Below are 27864 nucleotides of genomic sequence, written 5' to 3'. Positions count from 1 at the left end.
TTTCTGCTTTGTCATTAGTGTAGACTGATGTGAAAAATAATTTAAGCATAAGGCTGCAACAACATAATGTGCACAGTGCATCATTAGACTCATATTTATGGGTGGTATCTACTGTTTGACATGTCAATGTGTGATCAACAGCATAGACAACTAAAAAGAGCAAGAATGGGTGTGGGCAGTTTTTATTGCATGTATGCTTGCAAAAATGAAAGTGAAATTGAAATAGCCTACAGTATATAACGGCTCTCATTTCCCTCAAGTCAACTGTACTCCAGGAGAGAGCTGATATAATTAGTTATACTGAAGTGGGTGAAAAAAAAAGAGAGAAAAAAAAGCAAAATGGGATCATCAGCCTCAAAAGTGCAATCAAATCAAGGTGAGAGGGTCTTTCTTCCATATAGATTCTCAGAGATACTACCAAATTATTGTTAAACTTAATTGCTAAATGTGTTTCCAGAACTGGCTGAACCATGGAGGGAATTTGACTGGGGGTAAGCCATTCATGGACATAAGCTATTCTGTATGCAGACCAGTACTTTATTTCGTTTTTATGTACAGGCATGTCTTTGTGCACAGCAGTCAAAACACTGATCTGTTCAGATAAAACTGCAAATACTGTGTGAGGTGAGAATTTATTTCCCTGTAAAATATTATTAGTATCTCTCCCCAAACATTTTACTGACTCCCAAACATTTTACCAACCAAACATTTTAGAATTATGTTGTCTTAAGAAGAACCACAATCTTATTTTAATCATCCTATTGACCAGACTTTAAAATTTGACAAACTTATGTCCTCCGTAATCGGATCCAGCATCAACTTCGTTTATTGTCTAAAATCAAAGGCTTTCTCATTCCGAAAACTCTAGAAATGGCTGTTCATGCGTTTGTTACGTCTCTGTATATCCAAGTCTCAAATTGCTCGTCTTCAAGTGATGTTACATTTGACACTGAAGCTTCAAAGCGCGTATCGAGTAGCCTACGCAGCGCAATTTCTCATGATCATATATTCTGAATTTCTGACACATAAACAGCATAGAAACCATAAAATAATTAGACCAACATTTACTTGCATCAAGAAACTCTGTTGGAATTTTTATAATTAGTAGGCCTATTAATACAATTGTTACATTTATTTCATTGCCACACTTTAATATGTGAATTATATTATCAGAAAACTGAACATTTAGCGTCGTCAGGCTTTTATTTGTGCTTAAAGGATAAAACACTCATAAACAGGGCTGCTATAAATTTTACCTGCCACAAGATGGCGCTGTTTTCGACACTCTTGATGCTTCGAATCTTTTCCCGAAACATTCAGGGGAAACCCTGAGGCTTCATTTGCACATCCCTATCGTCTTCAGCTTGTACAAAACACGACTCTGGGACGCCCTGCCTCTAGAGATTAGAACGGCCCATTCTCTGTCTTTTTACTATTTAGGGCCCAAGCCCTGAAAGGGCGAAGGCCCTATTGTTTTCGGTAGGATTATTATTATTATTAGGGCCCAAGCCCTGAAAGGGCGAAGGCCCTATTGTTTTCGGTAGGATTATTATTATTATTATTATTATTATTATTATTATTATTATTTTGTCAACCTTTCGGGCACTTTTGGGGCCCTTAACATGCTCGAAAACTCTTGAAATTTTGCACACAGGTCAGAACCCGCGGCCATCAGGGCCGGGCTGAAGCTGGTAACCGGGCGTGGCAGGGGGCCTCGACAGCGCCCCCTGGAACAGGATCCGAACACTTGTCCATAAATCAGACACGCTTGCATGTAATAATATGAAACTCGGTACACATATAGACCTCATCGGGCCGAACAACTTTCGTGCTCTAAGTTTTACGCCAGACCAACAGGAAGTCAGCTATTATGGGTTGTTTGGAAACGCATGCTGTGGAATTTGATGTACTCCTCCTAGGAAATTCATCCATTCGCCTCCAAACTCGGTCGGCATGAAGTCAAGACATTGAGGATGCTAAATTGCGGACGGATTTTTGATATCTCGAACGGTTTGGCCGTGGCAAGGAAACGAATTTATGGCGAATAATTCAAACAGGAAGTGTGTTATAACTTCTGCATACATTAACTGATCTTGATGAAACTTCAGCAGTGTGTTAGTTGTAAGAGGCCGATCACATGGATGTGACATTTGTGAGTCAAAGTTATAGCGCCACCAACTGGCAACAGGAAGTGTGTCACTTTCAAAATGCTTTGAAATCACCCTCTTATTTTTACCCGATTTGCTTAAAACTTTATGTGTATAATGTAAACACACGGCAGATGTAGACCTGTGAAAGGATTATTGATATCTTAGATACTGTTGCCGTGGCAACGCATTAAACTTTAATATTGTTTTCGGATGCTTTTGAGACTCTTCACATGCTTGAAAATGCATGAAACTCGACAGACACATCACATATATTATCCAGTAGACATGTGCAAAGTTTCAGAAACGGGCGTGGTGAAATGGCTCAGTAGCGCCACCTTTAGTCAAAAATGGGGGCTTAGTTTTTCCTAGAATCACAAAACTTGGTAGGTGTATTGTTCTCATCAAGCCGGACAACTTTCTAATTTACAGTCATAACCTCAGACCACCAGGAAGTCAGATATTTTGGTTTGAATGTGGATTTTCTGGAGAATTTTCTCTCTCTCTCTGTGTGTCTGTGTGTGTGTGTGTGTGTGTGTGGGGGGGGGGGGGGGGGGTTGTATATTCCATTTAATCTTTGTTTTTCAAGGTTTCAGGGGCTTTTGGGGCCCTTAACGTGCTCAAAAACTCTTGAAACTTTACACACAGGTCAGAACCCACGGTCATCAGGGCCGGGCTGAAGCTGGTACCCGGGCATGGCAGGGGTGCTCAACAGCGCCCCCTTGAACACGGTCTGAAAACTTGGTCCATATATCAAACATGCTTGCATGAATTAATATGAAACTCGGTACACATATAGATATCATCAGGCCGAACAACTTCCGCACTCTAAGTTATTAGATCCGCCCAACAGGAAGTCTGCTATTATGGGTTGTTTGAAAAACACATGCTGTGGAATTTGATGTACTCCTCCTAGAGAATTCATCCACTCGCCTCAAAACTCGGTCAGCATGAAGTCAAGACATTGAGGATTCTAAATTGCGGATGGATTTTTGATATCTCGAAAGGTTTGGCCGTGGCGAGGAAACAAATTTATGGCGAGAAAAGAGAAACACGAAGTGTTATAACTTCTGCATACATTAACTGATCTTGATGAAACTTCAGCAGTGTGTTCATGGTAAGAGGCCGGTCAGATGGATGTAACTATTGTGAGTCAAAGTTATAGCGCCACCAACTGGTAGCAGGAAGTGTGTCACTTTCAAAATGCTTTTGACAAAAGTGGGGGGGTTACTTTTACCCACAGTTACAAAAATCAGTACGCATATTGGTCTCATCGAGCCGGACAACTTTCTAATTTACAGTCATTAGCTCCGAGCAACAGGAAGTCAGATATTTTGGTTTGAATGTGGATTTTTTGGATATGTCAGACACTGAGTTTTTAGTTACTACTCCTAAGTGGTTTATTTTATTCACACCAAACTTTTTCAACATGATAAAAATACATTAAAGATATATATATATATATATATATATATATATATATATATATATATATATATATATATATATATATATATATATATATAAATATAGCTGCGAGCAGCGATGAAGGGCCAAAGCCGGCGGCACCGCCACCCCGGTGCCTTTAGGTAACTAAAGGCATCGGGGTTGCGGTGCCACCGGCTTGGGCCCGTAATCGCTGCTCGCAGCTATATTTATTATTATTATTATTATTATTATTATTATTATTATTTTGTCAACCTTTCGGGCACTTTTGGGGCCCTTAACATGCTCGAAAACTCTTGAAACTTTGCACACAGGTCAGAACCCGCGGCCATCAGGGCCGGGCTGAGGCTGGTACCCGGGCGTGGCAGGGGGGCTCGACAGCGCCCCCTGGAACGGGATCCGAACACGTGTCCATAAATCAAACACGCTTGCATGTAATAATATGAAACTCGGTACACATATAGATCTCATCGGGCCGAACAACTTTCGTGCTCTAAGTTTTACGCCAGCCCAACAGGAAGTCGGCTATTTAGGGTTGTTTGGAAACGCATGCTGTGGAATTTAATGTACTCCTCCTAGAGAATTCATCCAATCTCCTCCAAACTCTGTCAGCATGAAGTCAAGACATTGAGGATTCTAAATTGCGGACGGATTTTTGATATCTCGAACGGTTTGGCCGTGGCGAGTAAACGAATTTATGGCTAAAAAATGAAACAGGAAGTGTGTTATAACTTCTGCATACATTAACTGATCTTGATGAAACTTCAGCAGTGTGTTCGTTGTAAGAGGCCGATCGCACAGATGTGACTATTGTGAGTCAAAGTTGTAGCGCCACCAACAGGCAGCAGGAAGTACATCACTATTAAAATGCTTTGAAATCACTGTCTTATTTTTACCAGTTTTGCTTCAAACTTTATGTGTACAATGTAGACACACGGCAGATGTAAACCTGTGAAAGGATTATTGATATCTTAGATACTGTTGCCGTGGCAACGCATCAAACTTTAATATTCTTTTTTTATGCTTTTGAGACTCTTAACATACTTGAAATAGCATGAAACTCGACAGACACATCACATTTATTAGCCCGTAGACATGTGCAAAGTTTCAGAAACGGGCGTGGTGAGGGGCTCAGTAGCGCCACCTTTAGTCATAAGTGGGGGGGTTAGTTTTATCAACAGCATCAAAACTTGGTATGTGTATTGTTCTCATCAAGACGGACAACTTTCTAATTTACATGATCTATCTCCGACCAACAGGAAGAGAGATATTTTGGTTTGAATGTGGATTTTCTGAAGAATTTTCTTTCCCTCTCTCTGTGTCTCTGTGTGTGTGAGGGGAGGGGGGATTTGACTATTGCTTTTATATTGTTGATCAAGGTTTCAGGGGCTTTTGGGGTCCTTAACATGCTCAAAAACTCTTGAAACTTTGCACACAAGTCAGAACCCCCTGCCATCAGGGACGGGCTGAAGCTGGTACCCGGGCGTGGCAGGGGGGCTCAACAGCGCCCCCTTGAAAGGGGTCCCAAAACTTGGTCCATAGATCAAACACGCTTGCATGAATTAATATGAAACTCGGTACACATATAGATCTCATCGGGCCAAACAACTTTCCCCCAGTCAAGTTTTACGCCAGCCCAACAGGAAGTCGGCTATTATGGGTTGTTTGGAAAACGCTTGCTGTGGAATGCGAAGTACTCCTCCTAGAGAATTCATCCAATCCCCACCAAACTCGGTGTGCATGAAGTCAAGACATTGAGGATTCTAAATTGCGGACGGATTTTTGATATCTCGAACGGTTTGGCCGTGGCGAGGAAACGAAATGATGGCGAGAAAAGAGAAACACGAAGTGGTATAACTTCTGCATACATTAACTGATCTTCATGAAACTTCACCAGTGTGTTCGTGGTAAGAGGCCGATCAGATGGATGTAACTATTGTGAGCCAAAGTTATAGCGCCACCAACTGGCAGCAGGAAGTGTGTCACTTTCAACATGCTTTTGACAAAAGTGGGGGGGTTAGTTTTACCAACAGTTCCAAAAATCAGTATATATATTGGTCTCATCGAGTCAGACAACTTTCTAATTTACAGTTATTAGCTCAGAGCAAAAGGAAGTCAGATATTTTGGTTTAAATGTGGATTTTTTGGATATTTCAGACTCTGAGTTTTTAGCTACTCTTCCTAACTGGTTTATTTTATTCACACCAAACTTTTTCAAAATGATGAAAATACATTAAAGATGCTAAATTGTGAACGGATATTAAACATCTCAAACGGTTTTGCTATAGTGAGGGACTAAAGTAATGTACAAAAAGGAAACTAAAAGCCTCATCTTCTAAAAATGTAATTAAAAACCATTTATTTCTATATAAAAGTATACAAATATCACAACTAAACCCATTTTATTCTTTTCTTTTCCAATTTAATAATTATTTATAAGTTTAAAAATAGTAATTGTACTATTTAGTCCCATAAAAGTCAAGTCATACATAGGGCTATACTGCCCTCTTGTGTTCAAAATCAGGTTGGCCTATTGTATCTACATAAAAATATACTAGGTTTGTGACGGTGAGAATATTTTACCACTGGTTAATCTATGTGTGACACCGCTGGGGGCTTTTGAATCGCCAACTTAAAAACGAAAGTAAAATATGCTCGTCCGCACTGACATTGATAGTGGTTGAGCGAGCGTTTCAAATGAATTCCTATGGAAGTAGGAATTAACTGAAAAACATTCACTCTGTTCTGCTCGTTCCTCGCCGTGGATGCGCACCGTTATGAATGCCCGTGCAGCCATGAGCATTTTAGTTTCATTTTAAAATTAGCGCCTTTCGGGGGGTGGATTGCTTGAAATTATTTTACAAAAGCACAATGTTGTGTTTTATTGCGACTGTACACACATATAAGTTAACACTTTGCAGTTTGAATGTCGTCCTGTATAATGACGGAGTATGTTTTTATGTGTCCACTCTTCAATCGCGCCCACGCCACACACACACACACACACACACACACACGGTTTACTATCTTTGTGGGGACTCTCCATAGATTTAATGATTTTTATACTGTACAAACTGTATATTTTATCTCCTTACACTAACCCTACCCCTAAACCTACCCATCACAGAAAACTTTCTGCATTTTTACATTTCCAAAAAAACTCATTCTGTATGAAGCTTGTTTACCCATGGGGACCTCTATTTAGGTCCCCACTGTGATACGAGTCCCCATGAGTCTGTGTGCATTCAGGTTAAAGTCCCCACCGGGACAGAAAAACATGAACACACATACACACACACACACACACACACACACACACACACACACACACACACACACACACACACACACACACACTCCAGCATTGCAATCTTGACATTGCAGCCTGTTCATTATAGACTTAATAAAATATAATAATAAAATGGTCAACCTAACATATAAAGATTACACTGCTCTAAATAGTCAGTAGTACAATTCGTACATTCACAGTAAGCACCGCTCCACTGTGAATTTTCCAAGCACATTTTTGCGCATGTGAAGAGGATAATTTTTCCCTTCGATATTGGAACGTGAGTGAAGTACAAAGCATATAATAAACAATAGTTTAGCATCCAAAAAAAGGTAATTATATATATATATATATATATATATATATATATATATATATATATATATATATATATATATATATATATATATATATAATGTATTTATATATTAAAAATAGGAGGAAATTATTATATAATAATATATAAATATAGCTGCGAGCAGCGATGGAGGGCCCAAGCCGGTGACACCGCCATCCCGGTGCCTTTAGTGTAACTAAAGGCACCAGGGTGGCGGTGCCACCGGCTTGGGCCCGCAATCGCTGCTCGCAGCTATATTTTATATTTGAGTCTGATAGGCTACTGCTATTCCTGTTTTATGGTTACTCTCGCTCTCGTTTTTTATTAGGGCCCAAGCCCTGAAAGGGCGAAGGCCCTATTGTTTCCGTAAGGATTTTTTTTTTTTTTCTTCATTATTTTTTTTTTTGCCTTTTTGCCACTTTTGGGGCCCTTAACATGCTCAAAAACTCTTGAAATTTTGCACACACGTCAGAACCTGCGGCCAACAGGGCCGGGCTGAAGCTGGTACTGGGGCGTGGCAGGGGGGCTCGACAGCGCCCCCTGGAATGGGGTCCGAAAACTTGGTCCATAAATCAAACACGCTTGCATGTAATAATATGAAACTCAGTACACATATAGATCTCATCGGGCCGAACAACTTTCGTGCTCTAAGTTTTACAAAAGCCCAACAGGAAGTCGGTTATTATACGTTGTTTGGAAAACGCATACAATGGAATGTGAAATACTCCTCCTAGGGATTTCATCCGATCGCCACCAAACTCGGTGAGAATAAAGTCAAGACATTGAGGATGAATTCTTGCGAACGGATTTTTGATATCTCGAACGGTTTGGCCGTGGCGAGGAAACGAATTTATGGCGAATAATGGGACACAGGAAGTGTGTTATAACTTCTGCATACATTAACTGATCTTGATGAAACTTCAGCAGTGTGTTCGTTGTAAGAGGCCAATCACATGGATGTGACTATTGTGAGTCAAAGTTATAGCGCCACCAACTGGCAGCAGGAAGTGTGTCACTTTCAAAATGCTTTGAAGTCACCCTCTTAATTTTACCCGATTTGCTTCAAACTTTATGTGTATAATTTAAACACAGGGCAGATGTAGACCTGTGAAAGGATTATTGATATCTTAGATACTGTTGCCGTGGCAACGCATCAAGTTTTAATATTCTTTTTGGATGCGTTTGAGACTCTTAACATGCTTGAAATTGGATGAAACTCGACAGACACATAACACTTATTAGCCAGTAGACATGTGAAAAGTTTCAGAAACGGGCGTGGCAGGGGGGCTCAACAGCGCCCTCTTGAACAGGGTCTGAAAACTTGGTCCATATATCAAACACGCTTGCATGAAATAATATGAAACTCGGTACACATATAGATTTCGTCGGGCCGAACAACTTTCCCTCTGACAAGTTTCACGCCAGCCCAACAGGAAGTCAGCTATTATGGGTTGTTTGGAAAACGCTTGCTGTGGAATGTGATGTACTCCTCCTAGAGAATTCATTCAATCACCTCCGAACTCAGTCAGCATGAAGTAAAGACATTGAGGATGCTAAATTGCGGACGGATTTTTGATATCTTGAACGGTTTGGCCGTGGTGAGGAAACGAATTTATGGCGAGAAAAGAGAGACACGAAGTGTTATAACTTCTGCATACATCAACTGATCTTGATGAAACTTCAGCAGTGTGTTCGTGGTAAGAGGCCGATCAGATGGATGTGACTATTGTGAGTCAAAGTTATAGCGCCACCAACTGGCAGCAGGAAGTGTGTCACTTTCAACATGCTTTTGACAAAAGTGGGGGGGTTAGTTTTAAATACAGTAAAAAAAAAAAGTTTTTATATTGTTCTCATCAAGCCGGACAACTTTCTAATTTACATTCATTAGCTCAGAGCAAAAGGAAGTCAGATATTTTGGTCTGAATGTGGATTTTTTTGCAAAATCAGCCTATGAATTTTTAGCCACTCCTCTTAAACTATTTATTTTATTCCCACCAAACTTTTTCAACATGATGAAAATACATTAAATATGCTAAATTGTGAACGGATAATAAATATCTCAAACGGTTTTGCTATGGCGAGGGATTAAAGTAATGTCCAAAAGGAAAAACTAAAAGCCTCAAATTTTCTAAAAATGTAATTATATACCATTTATTTCTATATAAAAGTATACAAACATCATAACTAAACATTTTATTCTTTTTTTTCAATTTAAGAATGAATTTTAAGTTTAAAAACTGCCAGAATGGTTGTTTAGTCTAAACAATACATAAATAAAGTCAAACATAGTGCTATACTGCCCTCTTGTGTTCAAAATCAGGTAGGCCTATTATATCTATATATAAATATACTAGGTATGTGACGGTGAGAATATTTTACCACCGGTTAACTGACGTGTGACACCGCTGGGGGCTTTTTAATCGCTAACTTAAAAACTAAAGTAAAATATGTTCGTCCGCACTGACATTTATATTGGTTGAGCGAGCGTTTCAAATGAATTCCTATGGAAGTAGGAATTAACTGAAAAACGTTCACTCTGTTCTGCTCGTTCCTCGCCGTGGACGTGCACCGTTATGAATGCCCGTGCAGCCATGAGCATTTTAGTTTCATTTTAAAATTAGCGCCTTTCGGGGGGTGGATGGCTTGAAATTATTTTACAAAAGCACAATTTTGTGTTTTATTGCAACTGTACACAAATATAAGTTAACACTTTGCAGTTTGAATGTCGTCCTGTATAATGATGGAGTATGTTTTTATGTGTCTACTGTTCAATCGCGCCCACGCCACACACACACACACACACACACACACACGGTTTACTATCTTTGTGGGTACTCTCCATGGACTTAATGGTTTTTATACTGTACAAACTGTATATTCTATCTCCTCACACTAACCCTACCCCTAAACCTACCTATCCCATAAAACTTTCTGCATTTTTACATTTCCAAAAAAACTCATTCTGTATGATTTATAATCTTGTTTACCCATGGGGACCTCTATTTAGGTCCCCACTGTGACACGAGTCCCCATGAGTCTGTGTGCATTCAGGTTAAAGTCCCCACCGGGATAGAAAAACATGAACACACACACACACACACACACACACACACACACACACACACACACACACACACACACACACACTCCAGCATTACAATCTTGACATCGCAGCCTGTTCATTATAGCCTTAATAAAATATAATAATAAAATAGTCAACCTAACATATAAAAATTACACTGCTCTAAATAGTCAGTAGTACAATTCGTACATTCACAGTAAGCACCGCTCGCTCCACTGTGATGTTTCCAAGCAAATTTTTGCGCATGTGAAGAGGATGATTTTTTCCATCAATATTGGAACACGAGTGAAGAACAAAGCCTATAATAAAGAATAGTTTAGCATCCAAATACATCGCAAATGTTGAAACATTTTGATTCTGATGAGAGGGTTACGTGAGCCCAACACTGCTTACTTTCATTTTTACTTTTACATTAAATTTAAAGGATTTGTTGTGGAATATTTTGTGTATCATAAAATCTGAATAAAAAAATAATAATAATAAAAAAAAAAAATGAATGAATGAATAAATAAATAAAAAAAAAAAAAAAAATATATATATATATATATATATATTTATATATATATATATATATATATATATATATATATATATATATATATATATATAGCTGCGAGCAGCGATAAAGGGCCAAAGCCGGCGGCACCGCCACCCTAAAGGCACCGGGGTTGCGGTGCCACCGGCTTGGGCCCGTAATCGCTGCTCGCAGCTATATTTTTATTTGTTGTTATGCATGCTATTTCTTCTTTTAATCATGTTATTCTGTAAAGCACTTTGGTCAGCCTAGTGGCTGCTGTAAATGTGCTTGAACTTGAACTAATTAAAGAAAACTCTGTAACGTTACTTATTGAAAGAAGCAGTTCTTTATTTACCCTTGCATCGTAAATAAGCAGAGATGCGCCGAACTGCTTGTGCCACTTCATTCAAGATAGAGGTGGGGTGGGTGGAGCATAGACAGTATATAAACGGGGGTGGAGCATAGACAGTATAAGAAGTGGACAGAGTCATCTCATTGGAACTCAATTGAGACAAGTGAAGCTCATTTTTATCGATTTTTTAAATCCGTTCCGTTCCTGACACGCAGACTCAAGGCTTGTTCGACTTCATGCAGCTCTGCGCAGACCGATCGGCGGCTGACTTGAAGCAGTGCATGCCGGTTAGAAATTTTGTCCGACTTGATACAGCGCCGACGCCACGTGCCTGTGACGTATGCCATCAAAGTACCGCGAGACCGATTCGAGAGTAGCCGGAGAACTCAGCCAGCGCAGCTTCTCAAGAGCGGCTGCACTGGGCTTCACGAGGGCTGATGACGACACAGCTGTTCCACGATTGGCCAGATCCATTGCATGACAACGATCACGTGTGTTTCGTGTTTATTCAAACACCTTTAGTTCCTCTAAAGCGCACAACAAATCAGTTTTTTATAACAGTAAACACTCTTTTCATGTAGTTGCGATGTTATATTGTGTCATGTTTATCAAAATAAAACTGATTAAAAAACGTAGACTCCACTTCATTGATAGTAGCTTATGTTGAAGGTTGAACTTTATTCTTGTTCAAACAGACGCTGTGTGAAGAAGCAGTATATAAAGTATTGAATGAAAATGTCTCTGAAACATTATTTGGCAAATATTGCATTTATTTCACTTCAGCTGTGGTAAAGTATGCAAACACCACGTGAGCGGTCACTACGGGAACCAGAAAGTGTCCGACTTCACGTCTCCGTTTGCAGCTCCTCCCCGCCTGCACGCGGCTACTCTCGCCGATCGGGTGCATCCAGCCGCAGCCGATGTCGAACACACCTTCAAACTAAGCTTGATGACGTGAGCAACCTGTCTGACAGATGTAAATCTTCTAGTAGCTGTGCGTGCAAACTGCCTTCTATCTACATCAAACCGAATAGTAACCATAGGCGTAATTTGCGGGTGGGATGGGTGGGACATGTCCCCACCACTTTTTGCTAAGGTCGATATTTTCCCCACCACTTTTGAAACATCTCGCGGCACGAATGTACCAATACAAATAAATAAAACATCTCCAGTTAACTAGCAGAGCATTCATTTAGTTCGTTTGTAAGAGGCGATCTACCGCTGAAATGTGTTGTTTTTGAAATCAAGTGGTCAAAGACAGTGCTCGTTGCCGCTGCGATCAGTGGCGCGGATACTGTGTTCTCTTGTGGCTCGCGCACAGTCTTCACTCGGACGCGCGCTTCAATCCGTTGTGAAGATCTCTATTCGTTCCGGTGAAATTACCAAACAAAATGCATACAAACGTATGCTTGCCTGATATACAACCACTGATAAACATAATCGGTTTTAATGAGAAGAGAAAAAAAAAACCTATACGAGTGTGGATTAGAACCCACAACCTCTGACACGCTTGGCAAAAATTCTACCACTGGACCATTTCAATACACATTTATATTATGGATTTACTCACACCAACATATCAAACCTCATTAAACGACAAATTAAACCCATGCACTATTTCAATCGATTGCTGGACATCGTAATGTTATTGTACATACATCGATTTATGATTCAGCATTCATAACCCCCCCCCCCCCCCGGTAAAAAAATAAATAAACCGTCCCACCCACTTTTTAAAACAAAGTTACGCCACTGATAGTAACCCATCCAAAACACACATATATAAGCCCAGGAACCATACTGTCAGTATACAATATCCCCTCGAGTCATTTTCGTATCCATTCAATATAGGCTATTCATTTATAGTCTCTTAAAATTGCTTATTGTTCTACATGATTTTATCTCTTCACGTAAAACATTTGCCCATAGGCTAATATTCAAATAGGCTATATAAATAATTGTGAGCTAGGTGTTAAATCATGCAGTTTTGGCTAATAAATCATGGTCAAAAGCACTTTTTTCGAACAAATTTTTTTTTTCTTTATTTCACATTAGGCTGTGACATTTTGTAGATGGCTTCCGACCAGGATGAAAGGGATCACATTCATCTTCAAGCATAGATCTGTAAATAAATAAAGGAACGTTAACCGCGATCAACATTGAGATTGTTTTCTTTTCTTACATTGTCTGTATAATTTCCTGATAATTTCTCCATCCCCCGTCAATATACCGCCCGTTACCCATACTTCATTATTTAATGAAGTAGACAAATTATTAAAGTTCGTGGATAAATGTTTCTTCATATGTATTCACTTGCCACATACCGAATTATTTCCAATTCCCCAAAAACGTTGTTGAAATATTTTGTCCCGTTGCTTTTATGGACTCTATATCTATGGGCTTCTCCATTGACGTCCCCCCGATTGCCTGCGAGCTTCTCCTCCTGTCTGTACGGTAATTTCTCTACTGTGCGACAGAGAGTCGAGTGGTTATGATGCAATCGTTAGCCTATTTTTATAAAAACTGTTTCTAGGGGACCATAATGTAACATAGAAGGAAATGGAGCCCTTTATACATTGTTGTGTTTCTTTAGAAATAAATAATGGACAAATGGAGTCTTTAAACGCCTCAGATGTAAAATTATTCGCTGTCAAATTGACGCCAAAATGAATGGGAGTCAATGGGATGCTAACGCAAGTGAAGTTCTGCTACAAGATGGCGGCACGCGGCTGGCTTCAACTTCCGGTCGATGGATTACCCGCCTGGGGTGGAGTCATAGACAGTAAAAGAAATGGACACAGCGACCCCATTGGAACTTCAACTTCCGGTCGACTTCCTTCCCGCTTGCGATATTTTTTTTCCCAGGATGGTAGGGGAAGACTCATGAATATTAATTAGGAAAGTCATCCCTGATTGGTCTTAACCCCAGTGACGGGTAGGTTTAGGGCGGGGCTAGGGGTAGATCGTCAGACCCCCAGTGGCGGGTAGGTTTAGGGGTGGGGTTAGGGGTAGGTCGTCGGACCAATCAGGGATGACTTTCCTAATTAATATTCATGAGTCTTCCCCTACCATCCTGGGAAAAAAAATATCGCTTCCCGCTTGGGTGGAGTTATTCTTCTCCTTCTTCTTTTGTTATTTGCAGCAGACTACACGCATCTAAGGCGTATTGCTGCCCTCTACAGACCACTTGAAGAACTCCACTTAATAAATGATATCCTTATAGTCCGATGCAAACATTTGACAACAACTTTTGTTGTCTCATAGTCCTTATTGATTTTAATGAATAATTTGAAACTCCAACTTCCAACAGCTCTGATCACATAAGTTTTCTTTCTGTACAATGAAAACACAGTCCATTAATACATGACGCACAGTTAACAATTATTTAAAAAAGTAATTGGACAGAGTATGCACAAATATTGTAATTCCTCCAGGTACCAACAGACACAAGTGGCTTTCTCATACTGATGGATTTATTGAATCCAGCTTGGTCAGGATCATAAACACACCGTGAAAACTAAAAGCACATAACAAACAATAATTAGCTTAAAGAAAGAAATTTGACAGATAAAACTATTTTGACAAATACAACATACAAAACATACCTCGTTGGCTGAGTACCGAGAGAGGAATTAGTTTAGTCTTTTTCTTCTTCTTTTGTTTATCTTATTTCTCTTAAACTTAGCTTAGTGACCACACTTTAGTCATGCATCTTTCTTTCTCTTGAGAGATCGCTTCTTCTGCGGAAATTAAACTCTTCTCTGCATACAAAGCTTACAAAGCTACAGCGCCCCCTAGTGGCACTCAACGGTAATAATAATAAAAATACAGAAAATGAATAGAAACGAAAATGTGGCAGTAACACTCCCACCAATCTCACAACTCTTACTGTGGGATTTCTATGACTTACATTCAGACTGACAAACTGAACATGAAAATGAACACAAACTCTTAGTCCGCTTCTAGCAAAACAATAACCTTATGAATAGGTCGTTCTAATGAGACTGTTTTAGTCACAAGTTTACTGTGTTTGTCATATGTCCTTTCACTAACCAAAAGTCGAACCTTTCTCACTTTGTCATCAGTTCCTGGATAGACATCAGTGACTTTGGCTAGCTTCCATTCATTACGTGGTGCCATGTCATCTTGTAGAAGCACTACATCATTTATCTTCAGATTCCTTCTGTGTACATTCCACTTCTGTCTTGGTTGCAAGTTGAGCAAATATTCTTTTCTCCAACGGATCCAAAACTCATTGGCTAAATATTGTACTCTTCTCCATCTTTTTTGAAGATACAAATCTTCTTTCATAAACTCTCCTGGAGGAGGTTGAACAATGGTTGACTTCATAGTGAGAATGTGGTTGGGCGTTAATGGCTCAGGACCTGTTGGATCACTTAAATGCTCAATGGAAAGTGGCCTACTGTTGACAATCGCCATGACCTCGTACAACAAGGTTCTCAAGGATGTACTGTCGAGTCTCTTTGCTGACTGGTCAAGGATAGCTGAAAGAACACTACGGATGGTCCTGATCTGTCTTTCCCATATTCCACCCATATGGCTTGCCGAAGGGGGATTCATGAGAAATTCACATCCAAGTGCTTTTACCTTCTCCTGATTCATTTCTTTCATGAGATCTGTGAGTTCTCTCTGGGCACCAATGAAATTGGTTCCTCTGTCACATCTCAGTTGACGCACATTTCCTCTTATTGCAATAAATGCTCGCAGAGCATTTAGGAATGCGTCTGTACTCAGGTCGTCTACTACTTCAATATGTATGGCTCGTGAACATAAACAGGTTAGTATGAGTCCATATCTCTTGAGCTCCTTTCGTCCATCTTTGACGTATATTGGTCCAAAGCAATCCATTCCGACATAAGTGAAAGGCGGGGTAGGCTCCGTTCGGTCTACTGGCAATTCTCCCATACTTTGATTCTCCGTTTTCCTTCTGTATTTGCGACATCTGACACATTTGAAGATGTATGATGAAACTGCACGGCTGCTCCCAAGAATCCACCAACCATTTGCACGTAACTCATTCATCGTCATTCCACGACCTTGATGTTGAACCTTCGAGTGAAAATGTCTGATCAGCAAAGTTGAAATATGACTGTCCTTGGGAAGTATGGCTGGATGTTTTACATGCGGGTGTAGTACAGCTTGACCCAAACGTCCACCCACTCTGAGGATTCCTTCTTCGTCCAGAAACGGACTTAGTTTGTACAGTTTATGATTTGTGGTCTTGGAAACTGTTTTCTTTGATTTTAGACTCTTTATCTCTTCTGCGAAAGCTTTCTCTTGAACAATTTTGATGACAAACAGTTCTGTTTGTTTTCTCTCTTCCAAAGTTGTACTTTCTTTGGTCCTTTGTATATCACCCTTGTGTTCCTTGACCTTTCTTCTCAAGATTGCAAGTGCTCTTATCAATCTGGACCATTCTGAGAACTTCTCAAATCTGCTGAAAATAGTTTGCTCTTCCTTTGCATTGATGGTATACACAGAGGCTTTGCGAAGTTCTGGATCATTTTCCCTGATCTCTCCCACCTTGACATCTCTATCAGGAATGTTCTTCTCCCAGAGAAATGCTGGCCCCTCAAACCATTCAGAGGACTTCAGTTGTTCTGCGGTTAAGCCTCGAGAAACGTAGTCTGCAGGGTTCTGCTCTGATGCGACATACGCCCATTGTTCTGGCCTTGTGCTTGACTTGATCCTTTGTATCCGATTCGCTACGAAGACTTGAAACCTTTTGGCATCATTATTTATGTAGCCGAGAACAACGGTGGAGTCTGTCCAGAAAAACTCTGCAATGTCTGGGATTTCAAGCTCTGCCCTGAGTAGATCACTGACTCTAACTGCAACAACTGCTGCTGAGAGTTCGAGTCGAGGGATAGTTGTGACACTAGTAGGTGTGACTCTTGACTTGGCCATTACCAAGCAACAATGGACTTGATCTGATTGGTTAATGATTCGCAGGTAAGTACAAGCACCATATCCATTGACACTGGCGTCTGCGAAGTGATGAAGCTCGTAGTTTTTAACCCTCTGGGGTCTGAGCTGTTTTCTGGGCCCTGGAGGTGTTCTGACATGCTCTGACATTTGTGGTTATTTCTGTTACTTGTGACATTTTCATGGCTAAAGTCTAATTACACTGTATTCAGCACAAACTCTGCTACAATAATATATCAGCAGCATGTATGTAAAAGTTTGTAGTTTTGAGATAATGACATTTATGCGTGGTTTGTGAAAATACAAAAATAAATTCTCACTGAAATAAGGTCATGAAACCCATACTGATTATTTCTTCACAAGACTTTTGAAAATTGTATCACGTAGCCTAGAATATTTGCTCCAAAACGATGTGAGAATCACCCTGACTGCTCATTCAGAGAAGACAATATATTGATTTAAAAATTTTACGACGTGTTTTGTGTTAGAAAGCAATATGCGAAGGGGCGGATCACCTCATTAATATGAAAGCTTTCCACACCTGAGAAAGACAAAGAACCTCCCTAATGGCCCTATTAGGAGCTTATCAGGGCCCATCATTCTGACCAACCTTGCACAAAGAATGAGGAGATTTAAAAAAGAATGGCTTTTAAAATTGTTTGGATTTATTTACAACACAACATAATCTAAAGATACACAACAAAAAAGCACTTATTGAAGAAAGAGACCTTTGTGCCATTCCTAAAAACATTGTACATACCTTTCATTTTCTAAGGTGTTTGACTTTCACTTTACCATGTTCATGTACAGAGACATGTACTGTGAATGTTGAAGTCAGCAGGACTCAGTGGCATCTGGGCCCTGAAAAAAAAAAAGTGAACATACTGATATCAAGAGAAAGGCCTGCACGATTTTGGGAATACATTTTAGATTTTTCTTGTTAAAATTGCTTTTTAAAATTCACAGAATACACACACACTCACACAAATGTTTCCAACAATATATAATGAACACCAGGTTTGTTGTGCCTTGTAGGTATAGGCTATGCGCAGTGCTGCATAAAATAATAACAATATAGCAGCCTATATATATTTTCAAAAAGATTTCAGTAACAACTAAGCTAGAGAAAAATATATTGATTATCATGTTACTTCAAATGTTTCCATTCGTTATGATGATATGAAATGAGATAATAGTAAAAACATGAAGCCGTTTGGAGCGTTTTGCTTTTCCAAAATATGATACATTCAAACGCGATCGCGATCAAAAATATGATACATTAAAACGCGATCGCGATCAAAAATATGATACATTAAAACGCGATTGCGATCAAATATAAAACATTATGGTTAGGCCTACCATATACATAGCCTATCTACGTTTGAGCAGATATCCACAAACACAGTAACAGTAAACACGGGTCTAAATATTATAATATTCACCATATATCTAGCAACAGTTCAACTGCAATGTGAAATTTATGCAACAATAGCAAACTAATATGTAAGAATTTCTTACCTTATCTTTCTTGTCTTCAAATATCGTTCTTCTTCTTCTGATGTAAATCCAATGTAAGCTCAGGCACGTCTTTCAAACTCGACGAAAAGTGAAGTGAAGTGTTTTGTTGTTGAGGTAATGAGGGCGATCGCGTTCCATGTGGAGATTTGCATGTGAATATCTTTTGCGCGAGTGGGCGTGGCCGAATTAAAAATAATTAGGAAGCGTTTGAGAAGCTGGAAATCTTGTTGGTTTTATACAAATTACTTAAACAGAGAATATTTGTTTTCGTTTTGAATCCGATCATTTAAAAGTACACACTTAAATGTTTATAAAGGTGTATGGCTCATAAATGTGTAACAAGTATTCGCTGAGTTTTGTTTCAGTTTATAGACGTGCTCAAGAAAAAAAAGTTCACCGCGACGGAGAGGCAGAACGCACACACTGTTTTTTTTCCTTATTTTACAAAAGCACAATGTTTTGATTTGATTGGAAGTGGACACATACAAAAGTAGAAATACCACAGATTCTTTTTTTATATTTATTTTTTCTGTATGACCATAAATGACGGAGAAATTTAAGTTTAAAGTGCTACAATGTGGAGAAAATCCAGCAAAACGCGCCGGCGCGTTTGTCGACCTCAGAGGGTTAACCTGACCAAAATCTGTAGGAATGAAACATCTTTGAATCTGCATGTTGGCTAAACTTGGAAGGTCTTTAATCCAGGATTCCCACTGGGGTTTTAAGTGCTCTGGAAGCTCATGGTCCCACTCAACCTTATCCTTGCACATTTGCTGGAGAATCTGCTTTCCCAAGAGGACGAACGGTGCAATAAACCCCAGGGGATCATAAATGGAGGCGACAGTAGAAAGTACACCTCTTCTTGTAAGGGGGTTCAACTTGACTTGAACTCTGAATTTGAAAGTGTCTGAAGTGACGCACCATTCAACTCCAAGAGCTCTTTCAATGCGTGGTAAACTTAGAGACATGTCAAGGTCTTTCACTGTGGCACACTCTTCTTCTGGAATAGTGGACATAACTCTCTCACTATTACACACAAATTTGTGGAGTCTTAACTTTCCTTTGGAATAGAGCTCTCTTGAGTCTTTGATGAGCTGAATGGCTTCCCTCTCAGTAGTAACGCTTGCCAAACCGTCATCAACATAAAAGTTTCTCTGTATGAAGTGTATGGTGTTTTCTTTGAATTGACCTTGTCCCTGGGCCGCGAGGTGTTTTAGGCCAAAATTGGCACAGCCTGGAGAAGACGCTGCTCCAAAAAGATGGACCTTCATACGGTAAACTGATGGTGATGCTTCCAAATCTCCCTTCTCCCACCAAAGAAACCTTAAATAATCCTGGTCTTCTTTTGTGACATGGAATTGGTGAAACATCCGCTCTATATCACACATGAACGCGACAGAACTTCTGCGGAAACGACAAAGAACACCAACCAATGCGTTTGTCAGGTCAGGACCGGTTAAGAGATGGTCATTGAGAGAAGTGTCCTGGTACTTGGCCGAGGCATCAAATACTACTCTGATCCTTCCGGGTTTGTGTGGGTGATAGACCCCATGATGTGGGATATACCATGCAGGAGTGTTATTCAACTCTTCGTCAGGAACTCTTTCAGCATCTCCTCTTGAGATGATGTCATCCATGAAGTTTGTGTAATCATTGTAGTATGATTTGTCTTTCTTTAATCTCCTTTCCAGACACTTTAGGCGATGCATTGCACATATTCTATTGTCTGGTAATGTGGGTCTTTCGTGACGAAACGGTAGTGGCATCTCATAGTGGCCGCTCTCATTCTGTGTGATGTTTTCTTTGAGTTTTGTGAGAAACTTTATATCTTCTTGTGACACAGGGTTGCCATCAATGGCTCTTTCAGAGAAATCTCCTTCAAGTGCTTTGATAATGTCCGAAGGGGTGATGTCCTTTACTGTTGTCCTACTGACATAGTGGACTTTGTTCTGAAGCTTTAGAGAGGGCTTAAGCTCTGGGATGACTTTCTTAACAATAATGCGATGACTAATTCCAATCGCATCTCCATAGTTCAGGCAGGGATTGGTTTGTCCAACTATACTCCAACCAAGATCGGTGCGCTGAGCGTATGGCTCGCCTTCCTTGCCTGACACAATCTCTCTCGGGAGAAGAGCTTGTGAGCAGTTGTATCCGATCAACAATCCTACCTCGCAGTCTTGCAAAGGTGCGATTTCTGATTGAAGGTGTTCCAGATGTGGCCAAGCTTTAGCTGTTTCATTAGTTGGAATGTGAGCTTTGTTGGCTGGAATGAATTCTCGTGTGTATGTAGGAGGTAAAGTGATTCTTTTGCTTGAGTTAAGGCCACGAACTTGAAGATCTTGAAGTCTGTCGGACTGAACAACTGTAGTCTGGGAAGACATAGTAGACAGTTCTAGTTTAACAGGTTCTTGGTTTGTCTCTAGTAACTTTGCAACTTCACTGAGAACAAAGGTTGTATCGCTTTGCGAATCCAGTAAGGCATACACAAGAACTTCTTTGGGTTTTGTAGAAGATGAAAGCCACACAGGAATGATTGCAGCTGTCTGTGTGTTATTTTCTTGACTTGCGACTCGGTTAGTCGTAGCCATGGCTGTAACTTGTTCTTGAGCTCGGTCGCTTTGACTTGACCTTTCGTTACTTGAATTTGGATTAGCTAGTGGTTGCCTTTGTTCTTCCTTGTCCTTAACTCTATCTTCATGAAGACAAGTCGGATGCCCTTTACTGCACCTTTCACAAATATTGCGGTTGGTACAGCTCTTCGAATGATGGCCTGGTTTGAGACAACCAAAACATAGCCTTTCTGACTTAATAAAGCTGACTCTGTCTGACACAGCCTTTTCCAGAAAACTTCTGCATTTGTGTAAACTGTGCTTAGGTTTCTTACAGAATACACATACCAGTTGTATCTTTTCTTGTGAAGTCGTCATCAGTGTTTTAACTCCAATTTCTTTCTGTTTTGTAAGTTTCGGTTTGTCTGATTTGTTAGGCTCACATTGTTTTAGTGACTGTAAAGATGTAACAGGATTACAGGCAATCTTGGCTTCTCTCGTTAGAAACTCAACAAACTGGCTGAAAGTGGGAAACTGATTTGTTTGTTCTTCAATTTCAATAACCTTGCGGTTCCAACTAGCAGCAAGCCAGTCTGGAAGTTTGGAAAGTATCTTTCGGTTCTCATTGCAGTCATTCAAGATCTCTAAAGACTTGATGTGAGCTGTTGCAGCTTCACAGCTGCGCAAGAAATCTGCAAAGTCTCTTAGTTCAAAACTGTCCCTTGAGGTCATTTTGGGCCATGCATGCAGTTTGTCTCTAAAGGCTTTTGCGATTGTGAATGGATTTCCATATCTTTCATCCAGAATCTTCCATGCAGCAGCATATGCAGATTCAGTTCCAAGCAGGAAGTATCCTTCAACCGCTCTCTTAGCTGGTCCACTCACATATCTCCGAAGGTAGAATATTTTCTCCTTGCCCGGGATATTTTTTTGGTCTATCAGCGTTTGAAATGACAGTTTCCAGTCACTGTAACTTAAGGGATCCCCAGAAAACACAGTAGGTTCCGGAACAGGGATACGGCTAGCACTTAGTGCACTTGCTAGCACTTTAACAAGATCTGATGTACCATCACTTATAGGAGTGGCTGCAGCTTGGGGTTTGACTTGTTCAAGCAGAGATGGGAAGCTTACATGTTCAGTGTCTTTCATTTCTGTGTTAATCTTTGTTACATCGATCTTTTGTGCTTCTGCTGCACTCATTTGGTCATAAACCTGCATCCTTGCTTGTGCTGCCTTTAGATCTTTGACCTTTTCCAGGTGCAGTACTTTTCTTTTCTTTTCATCAAGTGTTCTCTGCAGAGCTGCATACTCTGCTTCTTGTTGAGCCTTAAACTTTGCTTCATCTGCTTCTCTCTGCATTCTTAGTCTAATTTCTTCTGCCTCTCTTTCTAAGCGCTTTTGTCTAATCAATGTTTCTTGTTCTACTGCTTTTTTCCTGACTTCAGCTTCAAGTCTTTCTATCTCTTGCTGTTCCATTTCTTGTTCTTCTAATATTTTGAGAACAGCTTGACTCGCTGCTGCTTCTGCTGCGGCTTCTTGATGTTTTACAGAGGATCTATGTGAATGCTCAGATAAGTTCTTAGTGATGTGGAAGGAGCTTGACTTACTGCTTGAAGTTTGAAAGAGGGAGCCTGCTTCCGGCCAATCTTGTTCCTCTTTTCCTTCCAATCGGCTGGTTGCTTTATTCACAAGGAAACCTGAGATCTCCACACACAGATCTACTCTGCGACGTGACTCCTGATCCGGTGGGGTGAGCTTACGTAACTCTTCATAAACTTTCGTGACATCTGCACAAAGACCTCTAACATCACCAATAATATCTTCAAGTATGTCTTTATTCAAGGGTCCTGTTTGAGAGAGGGGTAGCTTGGATGCTTTTGCACGTGTTCTCCACTTTTCATAGTTGTAGTTAAATCTTTGCTGGAGTCCTTTAATCCTCTCATCCTGCATTTCTCTTCCCTTTTCTGTGAGTGTTTTCACTCTCTGACTTCTTCTAAGTTGTACTGATTCTTGCTGCTCACTAAGATCAGTACATTGGGTTTCTTCAGACTGCCTCTGGGGGTCTGCACTAATTAGTGGTGTATTTGGATCAGTCATTTTAACGTCTCGTCACTTGTCACTAAACAGTAAAACGTTTACGTTAACTAAAAGTCACCCCTGTACTGCAGGCAGTTCAAATATAAAGGCAGAATAAAATAAAAATGCAACACTGAATCTTAATTCAGTAATATGAATGTAACTTAAATTACTCTCAACTTAAATATACCCAAAACGAATTCAAATAAGAGTTCTTCACATTTAAACTGTTCACATGAAATACAGAATTCACATTACTGTTACAAATAGCGCAATAAAACAAATGTACTGATGCTTAAACTTAGGTGCTTTAGAACTTACACTATGGCTTAATAAACAAAAAACTAGGAATAGCAAAACGTTACTTTCACTTTTCACTGTTTGATTAATCAACCTTAAACTTGTGTTTTGTTTTCCTTGTTTAGACAAACCCTTAACTTATGAGTGTCCACACTTCTTATGGCCTTATCTTCAAATCGCTCTTCAAATCGTGTGTTTTGGTCCCGTGCGCGCTCCCCGCTCTGTGCACGTGCCGATCACGCTGTGGCAAGACTGCTGTTCCTTTGATCATGTCGCCTCGCCTCCACCCGCGTGCAGATCAGTCCGAGTTTTCACTGTAATTCCTCCAGGTACCAACAGACACAAGTGGCTTTCTCATACTGATGGATTTATTGAATCCAGCTTGGTCAGGATCATAAACACACCGTGAAAACTAAAAGCACATAACAAACAATAATTAGCTTAAAGAAAGAAATTTGACAGATAAAACTATTTTGACAAATACAACATACAAAACATACCTCGTTGGCTGAGTACCGAGAGAGGAATTAGTTTAGTCTTTTTCTTCTTCTTTTGTTTATCTTATTTCTCTTAAACTTAGCTTAGTGACCACACTTTAGTCATGCATCTTTCTTTCTCTTGAGAGATCGCTTCTTCTGCGGAAATTAAACTCTTCTCTGCATACAAAGCTTACAAAGCTACAGCGCCCCCTAGTGGCACTCAACGGTAATAATAATAAAAATACAGAAAATGAATAGAAACGAAAATGTGGCAGTAACAAATATAGATGGATCAATGAACTCAATTAATAGAAAAACTTAAATATAAAGAATGGAAAACGAGTTTCAGATAATGTGTCATTACTACAGAGCTTATGGCTATTTAATGGGCCCTTGGATGGGTGGAGGAAAATGGTACTGGTAAAAGAGTAATATGCTCAGACTCAACTGCAGCTTTAATGGCAATAAAAGGAAGGAAGAGTAGGGCCGGATCAGATTTAATAGAAGAAATACTAGTAACATTGAATCGAATAATTAATATGGGGAATACAGTGGGATTTCTTTGGGTTACAGCTCACAGTGCAGGGACATGAATAGGCAGATAAAATGGCAAATATATATATATATATATATATATATATATATATATTTTTTTTTTTAATATACAAACCTGTATATAGATTAGTAATGTTTGGAAGTAATGTATGGAAGGGTTGAGTGTAAATTATTCAGCAAGGATTAATAAAATGATGGCAAAAAAGAATGGGAAGAGGGAAATAAAGGCAGACATTATTTTTTTCTTCAGCCAATAGTGAAAAATTCAATAAATATAAGGTTAGGAAGGAGGGATAGTGTGGTTATTACTAGACTAAGATCGGGGCACTGTGCATTGAATTATGGGCTGTCATTGGTAGTAAAGCATCCAAATGACAGATGCATATGTGGAGAAGTGTCGAATCTTTCTATTCCTGTGAGAAGGTCTGACCACAAAGCACATTTTTCCTATTGCTGTTTTACAGGGATTAGTCAAGTAAATAAAGAAGGATAAAGACTCAACTAAGTAATTAAGAAGTGCAATAGCTCCGAATGGCGCCATAACTATGGCAAAATCACGTGGGGTGACAGAAGCTTTAAGTGAAGTTCTGTAAAATGTTGTTTTCATTTGACAGACAAAAAGAAACCCTAAAAAAAAAGCTGGAAAACTTCTCTCCGAGTTCTCCAGATGTAAAGGACATCAAGATTCTGGTTGCTGGAGAAATTGGAGCAGGAAAGTCCAGCTTTATTAACTCTGTTGATAGTGCCTTTCAAGGACGGATCACCACTAGAGCGCTAGCTAATTCAGCTGTTGGTGACAGCCACAGTTTCACACAAAAAGTAGGTATTTGTCAACTGTACCGCTGCATGTTTTCTAAAAGACAGAGATGTCCAGTTGACTTACTCTTGAGCATTGAGCATTTTAGTAAAACATATGATGATTTCTTGGAAATTGTTCACAAATATTTATGCCTCTATATTTTGGTCTTCACTAGCTCAAAGCCTATACCATCAGAAGTGGTAACAAATCTTTGCCCTTCGTCTTCAAGGACATAATGGGCTTAGAATCTGAGGCAATGGCTGGGTCACAACCAGATGACATCATCAATGCTGTGTTTGGCCATGTGAAGAAAGGCTATAAAGTAATAAACCCCTATATTGTGATAATAACATTTCAACATAAAGTTTGTGTGTGTGTGCAACAGGTTTGATGTTTAACATGTATTGCTTATTTCCAATCTTAGTTCAATGAGAAACAGGCACTCACTCATACGGATCAACATTACACCAGTGACCCTATACTCTCCGATCAAGCTTTCTGCCTGGTGTACGTCATAGCCGCAGATCTAATCCAATACACAGATGATAAACTTATTGACAAGTTGAGGATCATCCGCCAGAGAATCAGTGATGAGGGTAAATCTGACCCCTGAATGTTTTATTATGATTTTCATTCATGAGTTCACATACATTACATCACACAATCATTACATTACATGATAGAGAAGTGGGCATAAAGTGGGTTGAGTTTGTGTGTGTTTTTCAGTGTGTAGGTGGAAAAAAAATCCAGATACAATAATGCCAAGTGCAAACAGGGCATGTTACAAGGCTCAACTTTTCTGCTTAATTATTTACATGACCCGGAAAATGTATGTGGGTCAGTTATGTAAAAATGTCCAACAAACTGCCTGAAATGTGAAAAAACTTGTGTAAAACAATGTAAAGAACCTTTACATTGCCTCTACGTTTGCTGTAGGGATTCCTCAAGTGGTTGTCATGACCAAAGTGGATGAAGCATGTCCGCTGGTCAGCAAGGATCTAAGGAAGATCTACACTAGCAAGAAGATCAAAGAGAAGGTATGTGATATAATCCAAAGACATGCACGTGTTTCAATTTATCAATCACATCTAATTTTCTGACCTAACATTCTGTTCCTGTCCAGATGGAGTTGTGCAGTGCCAAAACGGGTGTGCCATTGACAAACATCTTCCCAGTGAAGAACTACCATAAAGAGATTGTCACAAAGGGTGACATTGATGCTCTGATACTAAAGGCACTTGAAAAGATTGTTCAGACTGCTGATGATAGATTGCTGGACATTCAAAGCTGATAGAAATCACATATAATGCATTTGGAGTGGGTCATTCTTTGATTGTGATACATTTTCATTTTCACAGGAACATAATTTTAAGAAGATTGTGGTTTAAAACTATATAGAGGGGATTGTGTTTTGTGTATAGTTTTACAAATATATGTACAGCAGGGTTCAAAGTCATTGAAAATCTGGGACTCTAAATCTAATGTAAACCTGAAAAATAATAGAAAGATTCAAAATTAGATTTTTGTTTTAGAGAAAAGTTACAATGTAAAATCTTTCTACATTAAACTATTAAATGACAACATTAAAACTATTAAATGACACAAATAAGTAATGTGGGAATAATGCAGTGACACTCTCGTATTTTAGATTCTGCAAAACATTTATAAATAAAATAACTTTTGCTTATTGAGATCTATTTTTGCTATATTGAGATATACTATGAGTATATTTTTTATTTTTTTTTCACTGATTTTACACCTTCATCACCGGCACACCCAAACAGATTAAATTAAAGGGGTAGATGACCCAAAACTTTAATTTAAGTGAGGATGAATACATTTAAATTTATGTGTGAATTATCCCTTTAAGCCATTACTGCATCACTTTGAATAAATACTCATTTGATAACTAATGTTAATGTATTTTTCTTTGGTATTTTGAGAGATAATCTCATGAACTGCAGGGAAGTGCAAAATCAAGTCAGATTTTAGAGGAACAACAATAGGAAAACTCAAACATTTCAAATTGTTAGATAATTATTTTTGTTTTGCTATAGTATTTTTGTTACATTTTGCAATTCCATTGACCATGTACTTCTATTAACATAAAGGTGGTAATACCCAAAAATTACATTTCAGTTTTACATTTACACAACCTAATTTCATGAAATAGGAAATACATTACATATGAATTAAGTCAAATACTCATTTGCTATTTTAACTCACTAGTGATGAACTAAATTAAATTTTTTAATTTATCCTTTACTTCCAAATGACTTTCAGTTTCTATTTCTAGGAAATGCAGCCTGTTATTTGAACATGCTATGAACAATTTCTATTTCTGAAGTATAATGTTTGAAAAGATATGCATGTCAGTAAGTGACTGATAGCTTGGACTAAAGGGGTGAGTGTGGTTCACATGAAGAACCTTTAACCTCCATGCAACCATTCCACTGCATAAAAGTTTCTGAA

General features: G+C 39.2%; 2 protein-coding genes across 2 annotated transcripts; one reads left to right on the top strand and one right to left on the bottom strand.

Annotated features, from left to right (window-relative positions):
* The first annotated feature begins 120 nt into the window (after window positions 1-120).
* LOC308687759 (interferon-induced protein 44-like) lies at window positions 121-27864 on the top strand. Its single transcript, XM_081360483.1, has 7 exons — window positions 121-376; window positions 458-491; window positions 25208-25412; window positions 25568-25714; window positions 25817-25988; window positions 26329-26429; window positions 26516-27864. The coding sequence occupies exons 1-7, from the start codon at window positions 340-342 to the stop codon at window positions 26681-26683; spliced, it is 864 nt and encodes a 287-aa protein (XP_081216609.1). The 5' UTR covers window positions 121-339; the 3' UTR covers window positions 26684-27864.
* LOC308688354 (uncharacterized protein) lies at window positions 17098-24314 on the bottom strand (the record flags this gene model as incomplete). The annotated part of the gene is made up of 3 exons (XM_081361358.1): window positions 24060-24314; window positions 19135-23971; window positions 17098-17121 (listed from the first exon to the last, which is right to left on the bottom strand). The coding sequence occupies exons 2-3, from the start codon at window positions 23278-23280 to the stop codon at window positions 17098-17100; spliced, it is 4170 nt and encodes a 1389-aa protein (XP_081217484.1). The 5' UTR covers window positions 23281-23971; window positions 24060-24314.

Source organism: Scardinius erythrophthalmus, assembly GCF_964197995.2.
Source record: "Scardinius erythrophthalmus genome assembly, chromosome: 3".
Taxonomy (NCBI): Eukaryota; Metazoa; Chordata; class Actinopteri; order Cypriniformes; family Leuciscidae; genus Scardinius; species Scardinius erythrophthalmus.
The sequence above is the reverse complement of the archived record's forward strand: the minus strand, read 5'-3'. Positions and strand labels throughout refer to the sequence as shown.